The sequence below is a fragment of the Sceloporus occidentalis genome, unplaced genomic scaffold (assembly GCF_023333645.1).
Source record: "Sceloporus occidentalis isolate IW3139 unplaced genomic scaffold, rSceOcc1.0.p SCAF_6, whole genome shotgun sequence".
NCBI classification, from domain to species: Eukaryota; Metazoa; Chordata; class Lepidosauria; order Squamata; family Phrynosomatidae; genus Sceloporus; species Sceloporus occidentalis.
Window position 1 is genome coordinate 121,794,805 of NW_028316986.1, and position 21,002 is coordinate 121,815,806.

Here is a 21,002-nt window from a genome sequence, read left to right on the forward strand (position 1 = left end):
ATGGCACCATTGTATTAGGGTTAGGGCGCATGTCCATGGTGTGCGCTCCCTAACCCTAATGCTGGTGCCTGTACGCCGCTTGTTGGCGGTTTGTACCGTGCCACAGTCAATTAAATTGTATGATACTGTCACTGATGCAGCTGATGATTCTTCAAAAGTTCTCCCCTGCAGGACAAGCTTAGTGGTGCTGGAAAGTGAGAAAGTATAGGCTTGAATCCAATTGCTAGTCTCAACTATTTGAACAACACTATGAGAGATGAAGAAGGCTTTGAAAGACATGAGCAGCTGGGGACAATATGTATGTGTGTGTGACAGAATTCATAACATCAAGGATCATTTTATAAACAATGTGATTAACCTCCAGCATTTTTAGTGTGTGCATTTTGGCCCAGAGAAAAGTAAATTATTATTTTTCTGTTGTTTATGTATGTACCCAGCTTGAAAATTTTTAAATATATTTAAATGTTAAATATATATATTATTTTTTTTAGAGATTAGAGATGAGACTTTTTCACAATGCAGGACTAAAGCCAGCTTATAAATTGTGATAAAAGAAAAATACAGTTAAAATAATATATAGTACCAAAGTTAAAAACAATTTAGCAAACAATCACTATAAAATTAATTGAACAGTTTTATAAAAAGCAGTTAAAATGTCATAATAATAAAATAAAAATACAAATAAAACATACAGCAGTTAAAAGACCTTCTGGAACGGACAGTCAACAGCCAAAGGTCTGGGTAAATAGAAAAGTCTTTGCCTGCCAATGGAAAAAAAGCAAGGACAAGCCAATTTAGGGAGATAATTCCCCAACCTGGGATTAGCCATCAAGAAGGCTTTCTCCTGTGTTCCCTGCCCAAGATCTGAAAACTTGGGCAGGCTAAAAATGAGAGATTCAGAGCCTCAAAAGGCCAGCATTGAGGTGGAGTGGGGGCATGGCGTCCACATGATGCACCCATCCCAACCTCATGCTGGCACGATGCCACGCACCCCACCACACAGCGGGTGGCATCATGGCACTCTTCTGGCGCAGCGTCCAGATGATGCAGCACCAAAGGAGCACTGAAAAGCTGCGGCACAGGCAGCTATGGCACTATGGCGCCCTTTCCATGGCACAAAAAGGAGCCGCTTTTTGCAACTTCTTTTTGTGCAGCGGAAAGGCCAGATTGGGGCTGCAGCATGTAGTTGCCGCAGCCCCGATCCCCATAGTCTTTGATATAATGTGCAAAACTTCCCGAAAGTAAAAAGGTGTCGTTTTTGTCCACTTTCCGTTTGCTTTATTTTTGCGCTATTTCTGTTTGTCAGAAGTGAGTCTGAATATCCTCCTGCATTTGCGGTTTTTTTCTAATTCTAAAATCCTGTTTCTGAGCGCAATTCATCTATTGTGATAAGGCTCCTTGACTGTCATACTTTGGACACATCATGGGAAGGTATGAATAGTTGGGAAAGAGAATATTAGGAAAGGTGGAGGGAAGTAGAAAGAGAGGAATATCACATGCTAGATGGGTGGACTTTATTAAAGAGACCACGAATATGAGTTTGCAGGAGCTGGGCAGAACAGTAGAGTACAGGTGGCCCTGGAGATGTCTCATCCAGAGAGTTGCCATGGGTCGAGATTGACATGAGGGCAGTTAACAACAACAAAAATGGGTACCCAGCTGGTTGGGGGCAATTGGCTTACACACTGTAAGCTGCTTAGGGAGTGCTAGTTCACTGATAAGAGGTATAGAAATGCACTTGCTATTGCTGTAGCATAAAAACCTCCAAAGAAGAAGACTCTATGGCCCTCCGAGGGAGTGTGTTCCACTGTCCAACAGCCCTTATTGTCAGGAAGTTCCTCCTAATGTTGAGGTGGAATCTCTTTTCGTTTAGCTTGCATCCATTGTTCCGGGTTCTGTTCTCTGGAGCAGCAGAAAACAAGCTTGCTTCCTCCTCAGTATGACATCCCTTTTAAGTATTTAAACAGGGCTATCATATCACCTCATAACCTTCTCTTCTCCAGGCTAAACATCCCCAGCTCCCTGAGTCGTTCCTCATAGGGCATGGCTTCCAGACCCTTCACCATTTTGGTTGTCCTCTTCTGGGCACACTCCAGGTTGTTAACATCAGTATTTAAGTTGTGGCTTGAAATGTAATGCACAGTGAAACCTAGCATGCCAGCTGCACCTGTTCCTGGTTAGATCCAGTGTGACTCACTGTCACATACTGTGTGACGGGTTGTCTTTAGAAACTTCAATGGGCCTCAGATGCTGTGGCCAGAACACTAACCAGAGCTAGTTGCAAGCAGCCCTGGCTCAGTGCTAGGGAATCCTGGGAACTGTAGTTTATTGTTGCAGCAGAGCTCTCTGACAGAGAAGGCTAAGAATTGCCGTTCCCAGGACTCCCTAGCATTGAGCCAGGGCAGTTGAAGCGGTCTCAAGGTGGATTATTTCTGCAGTGTGTTTTGGATCTGTGTGACTTCCTTTCATGGGAGGCTAGGCTAGCTCCCTCAGTGTTTTCCTTTCACAAGCAAGCAAGGATGTGTTTATTCTGGCAGGGCTTTGGCCACTCCTTGGCTCTGGCAGAAGGGTCTTCTGATGGCAAGGTGACCAGGCGTCCTCCTTCCCCAGGACATGCCCTCCATTTCAAGACTTCTACCCAGGAAGAATTCCAAAGTGTCCTCCATTTTGAGCATCACTAAGAAGCATGAAGTTATATTTCTATGCGTGTTTTTTCTCCTTTTGTCTTCTCGCCTCAGGAGACTGTGGCTGCGTCCACACTGCAGAAATAACCCGCTTTGGCCCCGCTTTAACTCTTGGCCTGGCTGAAGGCTCTGGAATTCTGGGAGTTGGAGTTTGGGTTAGCCTTGAGCCACAGAACGCGTTAAAGGTGTGCCAAACCATGTTATCTCTGCAGTGTGGACGCAGCCTGTGGCCCTGCCCTGCTCTCTGGCCTCTGACGTCATTCCAGGAGCGGAGCCTCTCCCAGCCAATGGGCGCTCGGGATACTGGGCAAGGCGGCCAATCGCGGCGGGGCTTCTTGTTCCCGTGTCCTTTCGCGTCTCCCTCCTCCTCCTGCTCCTGCTCCTGCTGAGCTGCAGCCGTGGCGCCTGCCTTGCCTTCTCCGCCAGCGCAGCTGGAGCCCTCTCCTCTGCCGCCGCCGCCGCCGCCGCCTCCTGCTCCTCCTGCTGCTGCCGTTCCTCCTCCTGCTTCCCCGCTGCCTGGGCCCGGAGCCCCTGGTCGCCACTGAGGATGAGCCTCCCCTGCCGCCCGCGCCCCCTCGCCTCCCTCCGCCCGGCCCCATTCATCTAGCGGCTGGTGAGACAGAGAGAGAGAGACGGAGGGAGGGCTGGGGAAGGGAGGGGGAAGCCCAGTGGGAGGAAAGGGGATCGTGCCTCTGCAGCAGCAGCAGCAGCAGCAGCAGCCTCCTCATCCTCCTCCTGTCTCCTCTTTCCCTCCCCTCTTCCTTCTCTTCTTCCTCTTCCTCCTCCCCCTCTTCCTTTCCTTCCTCTTCCTCCCCCACCTCCTGTTCCTTTCCTCCCCCCTCTCCCTCCTCCCTTTCATTCTCCTTCCTCCCCCTCCTCTTCTTCCTCCTCCCTCACCTCCTGTTCTCCCTCTCTTCATTCTCCTTCCTCCTCCTCTTCTTCTTCATCCTCTTCCTCCTTCCCCACCTCCTGTTCCCCTTCCTCTTCCTCCTCCTTCCCCCTCTTCCTTCCTCCTGTTCCTCTTCCTCCTGCTTTCCCTCTCCTTCCTCTTCTGGTCCTCCTCTCCCTCCCAGACAACCAGGGCTTTGTGACAGCTCCCTTCAAAGCAGGAGTTCAACAGGTGCAGACCTCCCCAGTTTGAGCTGGCTGAATTTCTGCATTACAGGATGCAGAAACCTAGTAGACATCCTGGCTGTAGGACCAAGGTGTGCAGTTTGTAGATGTTAGAGGGAGGCGGAAGACCAGTGAATACAGGTTGAGTCTCCCTTATGCAAAATGCTTGGGACCAGAGCTGCTTTGGATTTTGGATATTTCTGGATTTTGGAATGCCTGTGTTTGCGTATATGTACATAATGAGCTATTTTGGGACCCAAATCTAAACACAACATCAATTTATGTTTTGTATACACCTTACACATATTTGTTGTTAGTTGGCCTCAACTCATGGTGACCCCATAGGTGAGGCATCATCTCCAAGGCCCCCTGTTCTCCATTGCTCTGCTCAGGCTTGAAGGTCCTGGTCTGACGGAGTCTGTCCACCTCGCATCTGGTCTCTGTTAGCCATTCATGAAGAAAATTTTGGTTTTGGGAGAGTTTTAGGGTCCAGATAAAGGAGACCCGTAATGGCCTTAAAAAGACTGTCATAATAGTCACATCTGGAGGAGTACAGAAGAGGTTGGTAGTAGTTTCCCACTCCCAAGGTACTTGCACACAAACCCAAAACTGACATACAAATAAAAACCAGAGGATTAATTTTGCGGGCCATCAGTGTCTGTAATTCCTGGATGTGTTCCTAATAGGACTTGTAGTTTGAAATCTGTCATTGCCAAAGGCTTACTTTTCTAGAACAAACAGTGTGTTTGTTGTGTTGCTGCATTGTTGCTAAGGGCAGCATATTTGCATGGGTGTCTCATTTAGGATTTTCTGCATTGTGGTTTCTCTCAGAATGACAGGGCTGATCTGTACAGGTCAGGAACCCTTGACTCTCTTTGCTTTGATTATGAGATAACAGCCTATATAATAGCAGCAGGGTGTTACTGAGTTTTAAGAGAGCAGAGAAAAGTACTGACCAAATAGAGTGAGCAAGAAGTATCGAATTAATGTAGGCACAGGACAATTTTTAAATCAAGACTAAGTAGCCATGGCCCTCTAGGACAGTGATGGCAAATGTTTTAGAGACTGAATGCCCAAACTGCAACCCAAAACCCACTTATTTATTGCAAAGTGCCATGTCCCTCTGACTTTCTATTAACAAACTCTGGCAACCATAGGTTTGCCACCACTGCCATAGGTATTACTGACCTGCATCTCCCATAATTTCTCACCATTGGCCATGCTGGCTAGAGCTGATGGGAGTTTCAGTCCAAGAACTTCTGGGGGCCCTTAATTGCCTGCTCCTGCTTTAAATCTTGTCCATGTAAATGAGTTTGAGATATTCAGAATATTGCTCAAATCTGTCAGTAAGTACATTCTTTTATTAATTAGAGCAGCTAAAGTTACAGTCAGCCCTCCTTATCCACAGATTCAAACATCCATGGTTTGAAAATCTTCAAAAGTACATAAATTCTAAAAAGCAAACCTTGATTTTACCATTTTATATCAGGAACACCATTTAATTATCCATTGTATTTAATGGGACTTAAGCATCCATAGATTTTGGTATCCATGGGGGTCCTGGAACCAAACCAAGGGCCGCCTGTACATCAGAACTTCTATGTACTGGATACTGGATTTCAGAACTAATAAACAGTCTCATTCTGTTACAGCAAGTGAGCCACAGGTCTAATGCAAGGGTGGCAATCAGCCCTCCAGATGTTGTACGACTCCCATCAGCCATCATAGCCAGTAGGAATGATGCATGTTAGTGTGTAGGAACATCTGGAAGAATGTATGATTCCTTTTTTGTGTCCCAGTGTAAAAATCTTCCATGTACATTATGGGATAGACACTACATTGCTTTCAGTGTGAGTTGTGCCTCTCATGGTAGCATTGGAGGGTTCCCAGTTCTTGGAACTCTAAGTACTTATTCATTTATGGCGGGGTGTGTGTGAGATGACTGTTTGCCATGTTTAGGGAACTAAATGTGAAGATATGTTATAAAGGATAAGTTGTGTTATGTAATCTAGGCTTCTCTTGATTTGTATGAAAACACGATCGGTTAAGACTAACATATTCTCCAGTTTCAGGCCACCATCTGTGCATGGTGGGTGACCTTTGGGCCTCTAGATGTCTGGGATTAGAGTTTCCACCATCCCTTGTTGCTGACCCTGCTTCTCAGAGCTTCTCACAGTTCAAAACATTTGAAGAGCATGAGCTTCTCTCTGTCTCCTGAGTCTAGGGGAACTATGCAAAATATACTAGCGGCAGGGAGTATATGAATTAGTGGTAGTTCACTGGTTGAAGCTAAGATTTTTAGAGTGACTCACAATTACAAGTGGTAAAAGTCTGTGAAATTGTGGGGTAGTGACACTGTTGCACTTGACGTGGTTGGGCATTGTCCCTCTGTGCACGCATGTGGCTAAAGCTGGGGCAGATATTTATATCCTATTTCTTAACCTCCAGGGGTACTTGATGTTAGCACATGGTGTAACTAAGGATTTGATGGGTTCCCATGGATATTAGAAAAGGGATCCAGAATGGCTAATGACTTTAACTCTGGATTGACAAAAATTGATTGGATTTGAGACACTTCCTGGATACTTGGACAGGAAGGGTGAATAGGAACACAGTCGGGGATGAGGTCCAAGGTATACTCTTTGACTGCTTATGCAGTGGGACTCACTTTGCCTCCATTGCAAGAGGAAATGCAAAGAGCCTGTGGTAGAAAGGATGGAAAGACTGGCAAACACATTCACCATTTGTTTTAGCACCATCTAGGTCTCTTGTGTATCCTTAGGTCAGTGTGACACCCTACATGCTCAACATTTTAGTCTCTACAGGCACAACTGAAAACATGCTCAACCTTAGATACTAGTGATGAAACTCAATATGCAATGAGAGAGGTATAGAGTATATTAATAACAGAGTACAAAAAGTCTTTACAGAAAACTTCTAATTGCCTGCCTCTGCTTTAAATCTTGTCCATGTGTGTCCCCTAAGACCAGCCCAATGACACATAAGCATGCTCAGTAACCAGAGAATACAAGGGAGCAGAGGGGGGGTCTTTCTGGGATAAAAAGGAAACCTGGGTGTGATGGAATTAGATATTTTATGGAAGGTAATTTCTGATTGGCTGAAGTCTACAACATCAATTGCTCCCCCCCTCTCTTTCCCCTTACACCTGTTACTGATGTTGCTCTTGAAAGCTAGTTCATTGTTTTGTGACATGTCAATTGATTCAAATAAAGGTATTGTTTAGCTGTGAATTTTGGAATTTATTATTCCTTGTTTTTCTGTTTCCTCCTGAACCATTTTCAACTACCTTGTTTAACTCAAGTTTCAGATCTGATCTAGTAATTTTAAAATACGAATGGTTTCAGAACTATGACCTATGGCGTCTTAGATCCAGGGAACAACTTTGCTTTTTAGGAACCTGCCATTTTTTTTTACAAAGCAAACAAAACCTTTTGTCTCTAGCTACTAATTTCTTCCATTTCAAAACACCTCCTTGTATGTGTGTATGGAGCCAGTGTGGTGTAATGTTTTGAATGTTGGACTAGGACTCTGCAGAACAGGATTCGAATCCCTGCTCAGCCATGGAAACCCACTGGGTGACCAGGAGCAAGTCACACTCCATCAGCCCCCTCTGCAGAGGCAACCTCCTTCTGAACAAGTTTTTCCAAGAAAACCCATGATATGGCCTTAGGGTAATCATAGGTTGGAAACAGCTGGAAGGCATACAACAACACAGCATGTGTGTATATCTTTTGTAGCCCAAATAGTCTGAATTCAGCTAGTCTCCAATAACCCAAAATGAAGGAATCTAAATGCTCAGTGAGAGATGAAAAGAATAGGAAATTAGAGGTATGCAGTGATATGTTCTTTTAGATATTGTTCCAGTTTAGCAGCAAGTAACATCTTCAACACATGAATGCATCGCATGAAGATGATACTACTTTCTTCCCATGCTGGTTTCTCAGTTGAACATGAAGTCAAATAGAACTCTGAAATTTGAGAACATTTTTATTAAGCTTTTCACTTACCAAAAAAGAAAAAGAAAAAAAGGTAACTCATGAAAGTGCTTTGGGCATGATTTACAGGGCTGGAGTTAGTTACAATTTCAGGTTATTGAAAAAAGCCATATTAATGTAAAATCTTTTGTTTTGTTTTGTTTTGTTTTGATTTATATCCCACCTTTCTTCCAGAATTGCAATGCAAAGCTGCTTCTAACATGATTAAAACAGGTTGAAATAAAAATGTCATTAACTGTATGTGTTAAAACCAAAATGTGATTATGGTATTAAACCTTTAATTAAAACAATTTAAAATACTACACTAATAATAAATAACCAGTAAAATATTTTAAATTTCAAATACATCTATTTTATAACCTTTATTCTTTCAAATAAAACTGCTGTAGTATTGAAGCATTGAGTATCTTCTGATCACTTTACCAATCAATATGTTACAAAAAGCCTGCTGAATGTAGTGGGGAGGGGAGGGAAAGATTAAACTTGATGGTTGCTATTTTTGTGTGTTAATTTTCAGAATCTTAAAATGAAATTGAGGAGAAGGGCATTGCAGATATCCATATTAGGTTACAGCAGATGATATGATGATTTTAGAATAAGGCAGCCCTTTGAGCTGCTTCAAGACTGCTTGAGGCAAGAAAGGAAAAGTTTGAACTTCCTATTTTTTAAAGAAAAAAACTAATTTTTGCTGGGAGGCAGTAATTGTGATTCATTTGCATTTTGACTGCAAAATGTAATCACCTTTGATATCATTTTATCTTCTGAGATGTTACAGAGAGGTTATATTTACCACCAACAACCTGAATTGAATTTTGTTTTCTGAACCATAAAGCCATATAAACTATAGCACTAATAATTTATTCTAGGAGGTCGGTCTTATGGGAGTCACCAGAGGACTGCTGTAAAGGAGAAGCACTTACATTGAGCCAAGCTATTTAGCATTTTGTTCTTTGTTGCTTTCCTGTAATCTGCAGTGACTCTGGGCTCTGTTGAGAGACCTCTTTGTTCACTGACCCCTATCTCATTCTTATTGTTCATGGATATTTGGGTGTCAAGAGGGGTGGAGTCTGTGTCAATGCCTGATTATATAGTTCTATTGCGTAGTTGTTGGCACTTCAAACAGGATATGCACCTGGAATCTGTGGGCCTGCCACGTCGTACACAGACATTTGGATTCATAATATTCTGTTAGCATAGGGTGACATCAACACAGAATAAGTGATTCTGGTACTCATATGGATAGGTTTGAATTGGTCATAGTCAATGATCTTTAGAAAAACCCCTCATAATTATGTGATCAGTAAACAGGTTGGGAAAAGACTTTAAAAAGTAATTGTACAGGCTGAGTATCCCTCATCCCAAATCCAAAATACTCCAAAACCATCAGTGTAGGTGTGTGATACAATGACATCTTTGGTTTCTGATGATTCACTGTACACAACCTTTATTTTATGCAGAAAATTATTTTAAACATTCTGTATAAAATTTATCTTCAGGCTATGTGTATGAGATGTATATGAAACATAGATGAATTTTGGTGTTTAGATTTGGGTGTCATCTCCAGGACACCATATATTCAAAAATCTGAAATCTGAAACATTTCTTCTGATCTCAGACATTTCAAATAAAGGATACTCAGCCTGCACTGTAACGCTTTAAATCCTTTCAGTCTTAAGCAGAGTACAGTCACTGAATCAACAGGACTTTTGTAAAAAAGAAAAGAAAAAAATAATATGGGGAAAATACTGAAGTTTACTATTTTGAGATTAAGCATCCTAGATGATATGCTGTGTATTGGTTTGACTTGAATAAGTTTGGATGGAATGAATTCAGTCATTAGTATTGTTTTGTGAATTGTTGCATGAGCTGTAATGGAATACTATACCCAATAGTTTTTTGTGGGTTTTTCAGGCTATGTGGCCATGTTCTGGAAGAGTTTATTCCTCATGTTTCGCCAGCATCTGTGGCTGGCATCTTCAGAGAATGCTGGCATGGGAGTGAGTGGGGTATATATATATATACTGTCTGACCCTTATGTTGAGAGGAAGTGATTTACATGTTAGTCTCTGTGTTGGTCTGTTGTTGACTGGCAGGGCCTCAGGGTGTCCATTTGATTCGTGTATATTTTTATAGCCCAAAACCCCCACAAAAAACTATATTTTTATAGACTGGGAAATATTTTACAGATTTTGACAACAACTCTGGCAAAAATTCTCTATACTTCGCCTTCGCCTACACACTGTACCAAATGTTGGGAACTGCATCAACTTTATAAACCATGGTGCATGATCCTAGCTGGAATGTGTCAGTATAGTGCATTTAGTCACTTTGATGTGTTTTAGAGATGTGAAGAGGGAACTGTTATGTCAACTCTTTAAACCCAACCTGGTGGATTTCATTGTCTGAACTGCAATTTTCAATCCTATAAGCAGCTTGTCACAAGAAAGTGACCTAGCATGATCCATCTCTGATTGTTAAACACTGGCATGTGAGTTGGTGTAAATGTAGTGGCTTTATGTACAATCCAAGACAAAAGGCTCACAGTGGCTGTCCAGACACCCCACTCTCTGCTTTCTGGGGACCTCTGCCATGGAGATAGTTAGCAGAGGAACGAAACAGACTGCCCTGAAGGAGTGGCTTGCCAATGCTCCTTTGAGAGCTGGATTGGGGCTGTGGTAAGTGCATGCTGCAGCCCCAATCCGGCGTTTTTCTGGGCCAAAAAGAAGCGGCATAATTCTGTCCTGGAAAAAGGGCACCACTTGCCATGGTGGCAGCACTTTTCTGTGCTCCTTTTGCATGCAGCGTGTGAATGCCACGCCAATAGAGCACTGTAATGCCATCCACCATGTGGTCAGTCGGGCAGTGTGATACAAGTTTGGGGGTGGTGTTGGGACATGCTGTCTCCAAGCACTTACTGCCGGTCTGTACAGCCTCATAATTAAATAGGTCCACTAGCTGATATTATATGACTAAGAACTTTCTATCTCCTGAGTGATCTTGGGCAAGTCACATGCTCTCAGCCTCAGGGGAAGGCAATGGCAAACCTCCTCTGAACAAATCTTCCCAAGAAAACCCCATAATAGGTTCTCTGTAGGGTCACCTTAAGTCAGAAATGACTTGAAGGCACACAACGACAGCAGTCTCCTGTTTTACAAAGAAAAGAGTTTGTTATCATGGAACCTGTTTGGGCAGAAGCATTTCCTACTTGAACCAGGTACTTGAGATCAATTGAGAAGTTTCATTTTGCATCATAGTTTTACCACTGTTGAGGTTTGTAGAAGAACAAACAAAATTTATTTACTTTGTATCATGTTAGGTAACCAAATGTATACAGTTGTCCCTCCGGATTTGCTGACTTCCTGTTTTCAGTTTTTAATTTCCGCGGACGGGAAGTTAGGAGGGACAAAATGGCCCATGCGTGAGGCCACGCACAAGAGCGCACGGCTATTAAAAACAATGGGGCTCCAATTTCTGCAGTTTTTCCAATTCATGGGGGGATCCAGAACAGATCCCCCACGAATCGGAAGGGACGACTGTACTTTGCTGTTGTTTGGTTATTGGTCATGTGAGGGCTGAATTTTAATATACCACAAACATTATTTAAGAAACATTTGGCATCATGTTTGACTTTTTCTAAAACACTGTCACGCTGGATAGTTCCTCCTCCCTTTTAATAGCTATTTTCCTCTGAGACATACAGCTGTATTATATAATTTGTTGTAATACTTTACTGTAATTTATTACAGTATAACAATTAGATGCAGTTAATTTTGCACACATTTCCATGAATTATATGGATATCTTAGTGTAACGTAGGCTTCCTCTACACTGTATTTATGCTGCAGAATTACTGCAGTTTAACACTGCTTCATCTGCCATGTTTCAGTGTGTTTGAGTTCTGGAATTTATAGTTTTGTGAGATAGTTCACATCTGTCACAGAGCTCTGGTGCCACAACAAACTGCAAATTCCAGGATTCCATAGGATGACATAGATTTGACAGTTCAAGCAAGATCAAACTGCATTAATTCTGCAGCATGGCAGCAGTCATAATAAACTAATGCTCCTTTCAGTGAACAAAATGCAGCCTGGCTTACCTAAAGAAGATACCTAGGGAACACTTAGATGTTGAACTTGCATATCATTATTTCACAGCTTGTGAAGTAAACTGATATGAGAGAAATTACTGCTGAGTCAAAAATTGCTTCATGATGTCAGCAGTTTACTTTCTTTTAGAACAAGGTCCCAAATAGTACTCTGACTCATGTTGATCTGCCTCCCATTTTCCCCCTTTGTGCCTCTGCTGTGTCAACTTGTTAGCGCTCCATTGCAATTTATTACATGGCAGTAATAAGCACTAAAATGTATATGTTGTCTGCCCTCCCTCAATAAAGAGGTATCGTTTTTCAGGAGAAGGCGTGGATAGCTTTTGAAAACGATGAAAATAAACTTGGAAGACACTTGCTTACATGAATGCATGTACAGTGGGTGATGCTGAATATCTGAAAAAAATTGATGTGCAATATAATTAAGTGCTGGTATTTAATATCTGACAAGTTATGATATTTGATATTTCAAGTATTTGACAGCTTGTGTAATCAGTACTGGATATTTTATAATATAGTTAATGTTGATATGATGACATATTTGTAGCAAATACTGATTTTAATCATTGGCCAGTGTGGTGTAGTAGTTTGCGTGTTGAACTTCAAGCCTGGAGACCATCAGCCATAGAAACCCACTGGGTGACCTTGGGCCAGTCACACACTTTCAGCCCTAGAAAACCCCATGATAAGTTCACCTTAGAATTGCCATAAGTCAGAAATGATTGAAGAGACACAACATAAATATGTAGGATTTGGTTTATGTTTGTGCTGAATTAAATCTTCCTAATTGGCTTCATTTGACTATAATATATATACACTTAATTAGTATACAGGTTGAGTGTCCTTTATCTGAAATGCTTGCAAACAGATGTGTTTTGAGGTTTGGATTTTTTTTTCAGATTGAGATGTCTTGGAGATGGGACCCAAGTCTAAACATGAAATTCATTTATGTTTCATATACACCTTATATGAGCCAGCATGGCATAGTGGTTTGAATGTTGGAGTATGACTCTGGAGATGAGGATTTAATTCCCAGCTTGGCCATGAAACCCACTGGGTGACCTTGGGCAAGTCACATGCTCTGAGCCTTGGGGAAAGGCAAAGGCAAACCACTCTAAACCAATATTGCCAAGAAAACCCATGATAGGTTCACCTGTGTAGAAGAACAAATAACATTCAGATGCCTGGGGTCACCATAAGTCTGAAACAACAGAATAATGAACAAAAACCTTTACAAAAGATCTGTTACTAGTGAAGATGCAAACTATTAGAAATGGTATGTTGAATAGAACACACAATTGCCACATTTTTGGACTCCCCAAAATGCATGGTGATGGGAATATATCAGACATCTGAATTTCAAAATTTATTGCTACGCTACTGCAACCTAAGTGGCTTTAGGCAGCAAGTTAATATCACTTATTTTACCTTACCAGCTGAAATTTTGATTCAGTCTTAGATTTCTTGTGAAGATTACTGAAATAATGGATATGAAGTTCTTTAGGGGAAAAAAAAAGAAAGAAAATTATATAAATGTCACACTGTCAAGGATTATAATCTGAAATCAAAGAAGGAATAAAATGGACAGAAGATCATTCTGTTGCTAAAAAGCCCCATCAAAATCTGTGCTGTTAAACTAGTGTTTCTTTGGATCCCCATGTGTAATAATCTTGAACAGCTCTATAAAGCACATAAGGGTCAATCTTGTTGATCTAGGAACAGCATCAGTAACTTAATTTTGTCCCATTTGGTTCAGGAGAGCTCTCGTTTCCTCCTTTTCCTTCACCACAATAAATAGATGTAGACAACACAAAAATGAAATATTTCTTCTTGTCACTGTACAACTGTCTACAGTGTTAGTAAATTCATGCCACAAAGACAGAATTAGATGAAGGACCACCCATTGCTAATACTATTTATTTGTTTGTGGCTTTGCTGAATCCAGTGGAAGTCTTTTCTACACAGGAACTACACTTGCCCAAATCTGGAGGAGTCTCATAACTTACTCATGAGAACAAACACAGATGTTTGAATGACCTAGGTTGAAATGACAGGGCAACCTTATTAGCATTATTTATTTAAGATGGTAGTCTTTATTATGATTGGAAAGCTCTTACCAAGACAATAATTGCAGACCTAATGTGGATATTGGATAGCATATGCTTGACTCCAAAAATTAGGAATAGTAAATGTGTAATAAAGGAAAACTAACATAGCATTTTAAAATTGAACCCTGATTTACATATGATGCTGGGCAAGTAAAACAAATGAAGGTGGAGAAAGGTGACCACAAACTGCATAGAGTATGTGTGTAACATGCTGGTGATATGTTTAAACTGTGCCTAAATGTGTTACTATCAATATTCTATCTTCTTGGTTTGTGTGTGTGTGGAATATTCTCCTTATATATTAACCTGTGTACAGTTTAGTCTGCTCTTTCTCTCTCCATCAAAACATAGTTTTACAAGTCCAAAACTTTGCTAAAGACAGTCACTTTTTAAAAAGTCATTACTAATTTAATCTACTTCTGTTTTTTTCAGGTCTCCCTTGCAATTATGGATATCTAAAAGAGCAAGATAGTGTGGAGGGGGAACCCCCCTCCCCACTCCTTTGGTTGCCTTCTGTAAACTTATTTTCCTGGACAGTAATAAAATATTTTGTAGAAAAAGAAATGAAGACTTGAATTCAAAATTTATATTGATGAAATATATTTATTTTTTTACGTGCCAAGCCTTAAACAGCACAATTTTTTATGGCCGCTGTCTGAAACTGAATAAATGACCTGGAAATCTTGGATTGCATGTGAGGAAGGGGCAAAACCAGATTGCCCTGGTGTGCTTTACAGGGGCTTAGCAGTTCAGTAAAGAGTACGATGAGTTCTTTGATGCCAGACTGTACTCTGAAATGTCGATCACAGCAGCATGCTTTGGATATTGTTTCAGTAGTGACCCGAGGAAGTGAAGGCCAGATCAAGGCCTTTCTCACTTCTCATTGCTATAATGCAGCAACAAGCAAGGATACATTTGGTAGGAATGCTCTCCATCTTGCCTCTTCTTGTGGAAAGAAAGGCGTGCTGGACTGGCTGGCAGAAACAAATGGAGTGGATTTGTCGGCAAAAGACAAAGAATCAGGATGGACAGCTTTACACCGTAGTGTTTTCTATGGCCATATAGATTGTGCATGGTCACTACTGAAGGTTAGTATTTTGCCATTTTTATTAAAGCTATAAATATGCGTTCTATGTCATGTCCACAGAGAAGCCAAGCCATAAGCAGATTAAAAAAAAGCCAGATTTTACATTGCTGCTAAATCCCATCTAGTCATTCTTTCATCAGCACACACCTTTTAGCAGTTCCTCCTGAAAATCAAACTAGACTGCTCTTCAAGTGATATTTAAGACAAAGCTCAGCAGGAAGTCTTAAATAAAAATGACTGAGATTGTATGGAAGAGCAGTCATCCCCTGTTGGTACAAGCTGAATTTAAGAAAGGTATCAGTGTTGCTTCATTTTTTGGTGCATTTTGAAATTATATAGAACTAGATATCAGCTATAGAATCTCCTGTAAACATATTCACCTATGACAGCTACTGTGTCCCCAATGGTTTGTGGGTGGAGAAATTGCATTTTAGTTGGCACTAGTTGTAAGAAATTAAGTGACCTGCCACACTGCACAAACAAAGCAGTTTGATACCACTTTAACTGTCATGGTTCCATTCTGTGGGATCCTAGGATTTCTAGTTTGGTGTGGTATTCAGCTTCATCTGTCAGAGAGTTCTGGTGCCTCACCAGACTACAAATCCCAGCCTAGGATTTTGCAGGGTAGAGTCATGTCAGTTAAAGTGATGTCAGACTATTTTATTTGAGCAATGTGAAATGAAAGGAAAAAGTGAAAGGAAAGGAAAAAGTGTGTACATAGGGTTTTGGAAATTTCTGGTTGCCTTGGTAATTAGCAGAGAGAGGAGCAGTGGTTTATTTGACATGGATTATTTGACTTTCGTATGACATTAACATTATTTGACGTTCAGTGCAACTGGAGAGGAGTGAAAGGAAGAAAATAGCTCCTATCCTCCTCCAGAACTTGAGAAAGTTACATTTTGGACCATAAATGAATGTTGGTCATGGTCGAGGCAATTTTGGATCCTGGCAATTTTAGTCCAAAAAAGTGCCTTCTCCCTAGTTCTTAGCTGAAATATGTATATGTTCAGGATGGGGGCTTGTTCTTTTGCGACCCTTTGAAAGGGACTCTTACTGTTTTCCAGGTGTGCTCAAGGTTTGACACACAGTTGTGAAGAGTTCTCACTTTTGTTTATGTTCAGAAGAATTGCAGCAGTGCTGCTTAGTGACACCATTTTGTCAAGTTATAGGTGTACTTTTCAGTTGTGAAGCGGCAAATGCATTTGCTGACTGTAGCTGAAAAGTTAATTTTAATTTTTTTTTAAAAAAGAAACATGACATTGTAGTCGTTTCTTGAAAATAAAAGGAGTCATGGAACAAAACTTACACAACAAAACTTGATGAATTTTCCATAAATACTTCATTTGATTTTTACAGTGTAAAAAATATCTAATATAGTATTCACCTTACTGGGTTTTTTTACATAATACATTTGTATGCTCCTCCTCATTGCATGTTTTTTTCAAGATAGCTTAGAAAAAATAACATTCAGAATGTAAAACTAAGCTGGTAGCATGAAACAGGGGCACTGACACAGGCATAAAAGTGGAGTTAGGAGCAACGAAAGAACAAGAATGAAAAAACCTGGGAATTCTGGGCTTCTGCAGTTGGATGCAGAAAGAAAATGTTATCTGCCAGGACAATATCTGTTACACCTATAGAGCCAAAATAATTTTTCATCTGTAAAGTGTAACTTGATAAATAAGACAACTCAGTGTAGCGGATGGATGAGATAGGTAAACTTTTTGTAGTAAAAAACCAGCTAGAAGGAAGAAAATTTTTAAAAGGCAGCTTTTTTTATATGCAGGAGGCTGTCATTTTGTATCTCTTTTTTTGTCTCATGTTTTCAGCATGGTGTGAACTTGTATGCACAAGATAAAGAAGGCTTGTCTGCTTTGGATCTTGTAATGAAGGATAGACCATCCTATGTCATTTTCAAAAATACAGGTAGGTTTGTAATACAGGTGGTTTGTTATAATTTCAGCTATTTGAACAAGTAAATAGAACTGGGGTTTTTTTTGTAAAGAAAATACCTGCAGTGTGGTACACACTGATGTTAGATGTTAGGTCCTCACTTCTCTGCAGCATGCAGGGAAAGATTCACAAGGGAAATTTATGTAATTAATGGGCAGAGACTCCTTTCAGGTAATTCTACTTTTCCATTTTCAGACCACTTAGATGATTAAATGAGAAATATCTGTTTGAAAGGAAAATGTATGTGTTTGTATGGTAGCAGGAAGGGGAGATAGGTATTCAGCATCGATCTCACCTTCCCCTGTAACGCTGATCCACTCTCCTACCGCCATACCTCCCCCTGCCCCACACTACTACAATAGGAGCCCCGCTCATGCCGAGGGAATTACCTTCTGCCTCCCCAACCAAAACACTCCCCACATCCATACCCTCCCCCTCCCCCCCACAATACAGCAGTGAAGGCAGAGAAAAGATACAGCAATCATTCTCTGCCAAGTAGCTGGCGCGGGTTCGTCACCCCTGCCTTCCGCGCAGTCACAGATCTGCGCAACTGCGCAGCTGCGAAAGTGCGCTGAGGTGGAGTCCGGTAAGCAGTCCGAGGGCGGCTCCTGGCTTTATGATCTAACATGATTAATATTTTTCTGAAATATCCTGAATATGCCAGATAGTTTTCCGGAATATCTGGAGTGAAGGCATCTATCAAAATCAGGAGTGATTTTGCACCTCTTCCATATGGTTGGTGGTATAAATGATGTGTTCTTTTGTCTTAGATCCTACAGATGTCTACACTTGGGGAGACAATATAAATTTCACTTTGGGTCATGGTAGTCAACAGAGTAAATATCATCCTGAGTTGGTGGATCTCTTTCCTAGAAATGGTGTTTATATTAAACAGGTAATTAAGACATTAACAAAGACACTTCAGTATTGTTAGTACAACGTGTATTTGTTGTAAATTCTTGACATTGTATGAAAAAGAGTACATAGACATGTAGAACACTGAAATAGATTGTTCAAGGATGCCTTATTATCTGCCTTAAACGATGTAAACTACTCATAGGTGTAAGGTAATAAGATCTGCAGTACTCCCACCTCTTTCATTCAGCACTTGATTGAAGAGATATTTCCCTTGCTATTTTTTTGTACTTGTGTGTGCCTCAGGGTGCATTAATGCTTGACTGCTTTATATAAGGTCATCCTGAGTGTGTCCTTTTCCTTAAGAATGTAATAACTTTGCCAGGTCAGACTAAGGTCTTTGTAGTTGGAATTATTTAGAATCCCAGCAAATATTGGGTGGTAGGTAACCCAATAGACAATAGGTCATGATCCCCCAGTGAATCTTCCAGTAGCAACCAAAGCAAGACTACATAGTGTCAGACTCATTAGTCATGAATGGTGGCCCATCAGGGACTTAGTAGAAATCATGTTTTTGCAGTCTGCCTGGGCCTTTCTTAAGCACTTGATGTGCCACAGTACTTGCAGTATTCAGAATATATTTGATTCTCATGAAGATTCCTGTTCATTGGTGAAAAGAGGAACGTAGTAAATAACTTCAGCATGCAGTTAGAATCATAGAATCGTGGAGTTGGAAGAGACCGCAAGGGCCATCCAGTCCAACCCCCTGCCATGCAGGAAATCTAAATCAAACCATCCCCGACCGATGGCCATCCAGCCTCTGTTTGAAGACCTCAAAGGAAGGAGACTCCACTACACTCCGAGGGAGTTTGCTCCACTGTCAAACAGCCCTTACTGTCAGGAAGTTCCTCCTAATGTTGAGGTAGAATCTCTTTTCCTACAGTTTGCATCCATTGTTCCTGTTGTGTAATATACAAGCTTATTTCTTGAATAACTCAGGGTGGAACAAATATAGCTAAAGGATACTGAAGCAGAGTAGATCACTGTGGATCAAACCCAAAACTTCTGAGTTGTGTTGTGTTGTTTTGTTTTACTTTATATCTAGAAGAAAATATGACAGAACTATGACTTATATTTATAGAATGTTCCACATCCTAGTAAACATAGCTGAAGATATGTTCTTTTCTTCTCTCCTTAGGTGGTACTCTGCAAATTTCACTCCGTATTTCTTTCACAAAAAGGACAGGTTTATACCCATGGACATGGTCAGGGTGGACGCTTGGGTCATGGTGATGAACAGACTTGCTTGGTATGCCAAAAAGTAATGCTCTCATGTGAAAAGAGAATTGGTTTTCAGATGTAATGTCTGCCCCATTGCTGTTTACATTTTGGCTTTGGGCTTTTTTTATTATTTCAAACAGCAGTTTGGCCTGAAACAGACAGGTGAGATGAAGTGCTCTGAGGCCGCTCTGGCTGCAGGTGTTGTGGGACTGCAGCAACCACACGGCCCACTATGAAAATGGGCTGCCACCTCTGGCCCCAACCCATGCTGCCAGAAGCCGGATTATGCCCTCCTTTTTGTTCCTGTCCAAAGGACTGGAGCAAGGCGTTGGAGCTGCTTTGGTGGCGTGCATCATGTAAACGCCACAGCCTCAAAATGTCTGGAAGCTGGTTTATTTGGCCTGTCTGTTCTCGGCCTTCATCAGTACTGCAAAAGCTACTTTTAACACAGTATCAGGAACAACTTCTGTTTTAGTGGAGGTGCGTGCTGTTTTTAACAAGATGTACAAGCATAATTACCTGGAGAGCTTCGTACTCACAGATATTATCACATAGCCCTACAGAGAGTACTCGTCATTATGTCATCTTTGCAGCAGATTGAAAAAGTGAGAGCATGGTATAATATTTTCATTTGTGATGGATGGTGTGTATTAAACTTTGTTAATGTTTTGGTTAAGTGTAATGTGGTACTGATGATAATTATGAATTGTTAACTAGCTTCACTTTTAACCAGCTTGAAACACTAGTTAGATGTGAATCCTGGGTAATACTAATGCTGGCTAACATTTAAAGAAGTAGCTGTGTTTTGCACAAAAACAAGAAGTCTTGAAATGATTCTGTGACTTGTCTCTGACCTTATATTGGACTTGAAAGCAGTTGCAAAGACAGAACAATCTTAATGTTTTGTTATGTCGGGGCGGGAGACAGTATTCTGGAAGGCAAAAGGGCTGGAGAAAATAGCCAAGCTGTCATAGAGGGAACAAGGCAAAGAATGCAAGGACCCAACAGTGAGAGGCAAAAAATCTTGCACAGGCAGCAAATAAAGGGGACACATGGTCTTTGATGTCTCTACACTAATGCTTATGGGAAATAAGCAAGATGAACTTGAGCTCCTAATACAGCAAATATGATATAATAGGCATCACTGAAACCTGGTGGGATGAGTCTCATGATTGGAATGTAGAAATAGAGGGATATAACCTTTTTAAGAGAAATAGGCCAAACAGGAAAGTAGAAGCATTATATATCAGGGATATTTACACCAGTGAAGAGATCCAGGACATCAAAACTGGAAGCCAGGTGGAGAGCATCTGGATAAAAATTAAAGGGGAGGGAAACAACAAGGATGTTATTGTGAGAGTCTACTACAGACCCCCGAGTCAGACAGAGGAATTGGATGATGCCTTTCTAGAACAGATGACCACATACTCAAAAAGGAGGGATGTAGTAGTGATGGGTGACTTCACCTATCCTGATATTTGCTGGAATTCAAATTCAGCAAAATCCTTAAGGTCTAGCAAATTCCTCACTTGCCTTGAAGACAGTTTCATTGTCCAAAAGGTGGAAGAGGCAACAAGGGGATCAGCTATTTTAGATCTGATTCTAACCAACAGGGATGACTTCGTTAACAGGGTGCAAGTGGTGGGATTCTTAGGTGGAAGTGTCCATGTTCTCCTGGAGTTTGTTATATAGTGGAAAGGAGAAGCCAGGCATAGTCATACATGCATTCTAGACTTTAGGAGAGCTGATTTCAGTAAACTTAGAGAAATACTGGGGGTGATCCCATGGTCAGGAATACTA

The 21,002-nt window shown here is 41.1% G+C and overlaps 1 protein-coding gene across 4 annotated transcripts in view; it reads left to right on the top strand.

The window, feature by feature from the left end:
- The first annotated feature begins 3,083 nt into the window (after positions 1 to 3,083).
- The window catches only part of IBTK (inhibitor of Bruton tyrosine kinase), a 58,038-nt gene continuing 40,119 nt past the window's right edge, over positions 3,084 to 21,002 (top strand). For all 4 annotated transcript variants that reach the window (XR_016281784.1, XM_089530851.1, XM_089530853.1 and 1 more), the window contains exons 1-5: positions 3,084 to 3,297; positions 14,459 to 15,114; positions 16,943 to 17,039; positions 17,837 to 17,961; positions 19,120 to 19,230. Coding sequence is in view for 3 of the 4 variants with exons in the window: in XM_089530851.1 (XP_089386977.1) it covers positions 14,791 to 15,114; positions 16,943 to 17,039; positions 17,837 to 17,961; positions 19,120 to 19,230 (657 nt within the window). In the remaining variant the exon portion in view is untranslated. The remainder of the gene's footprint in view (positions 3,298 to 14,458; positions 15,115 to 16,942; positions 17,040 to 17,836; positions 17,962 to 19,119; positions 19,231 to 21,002) is intronic.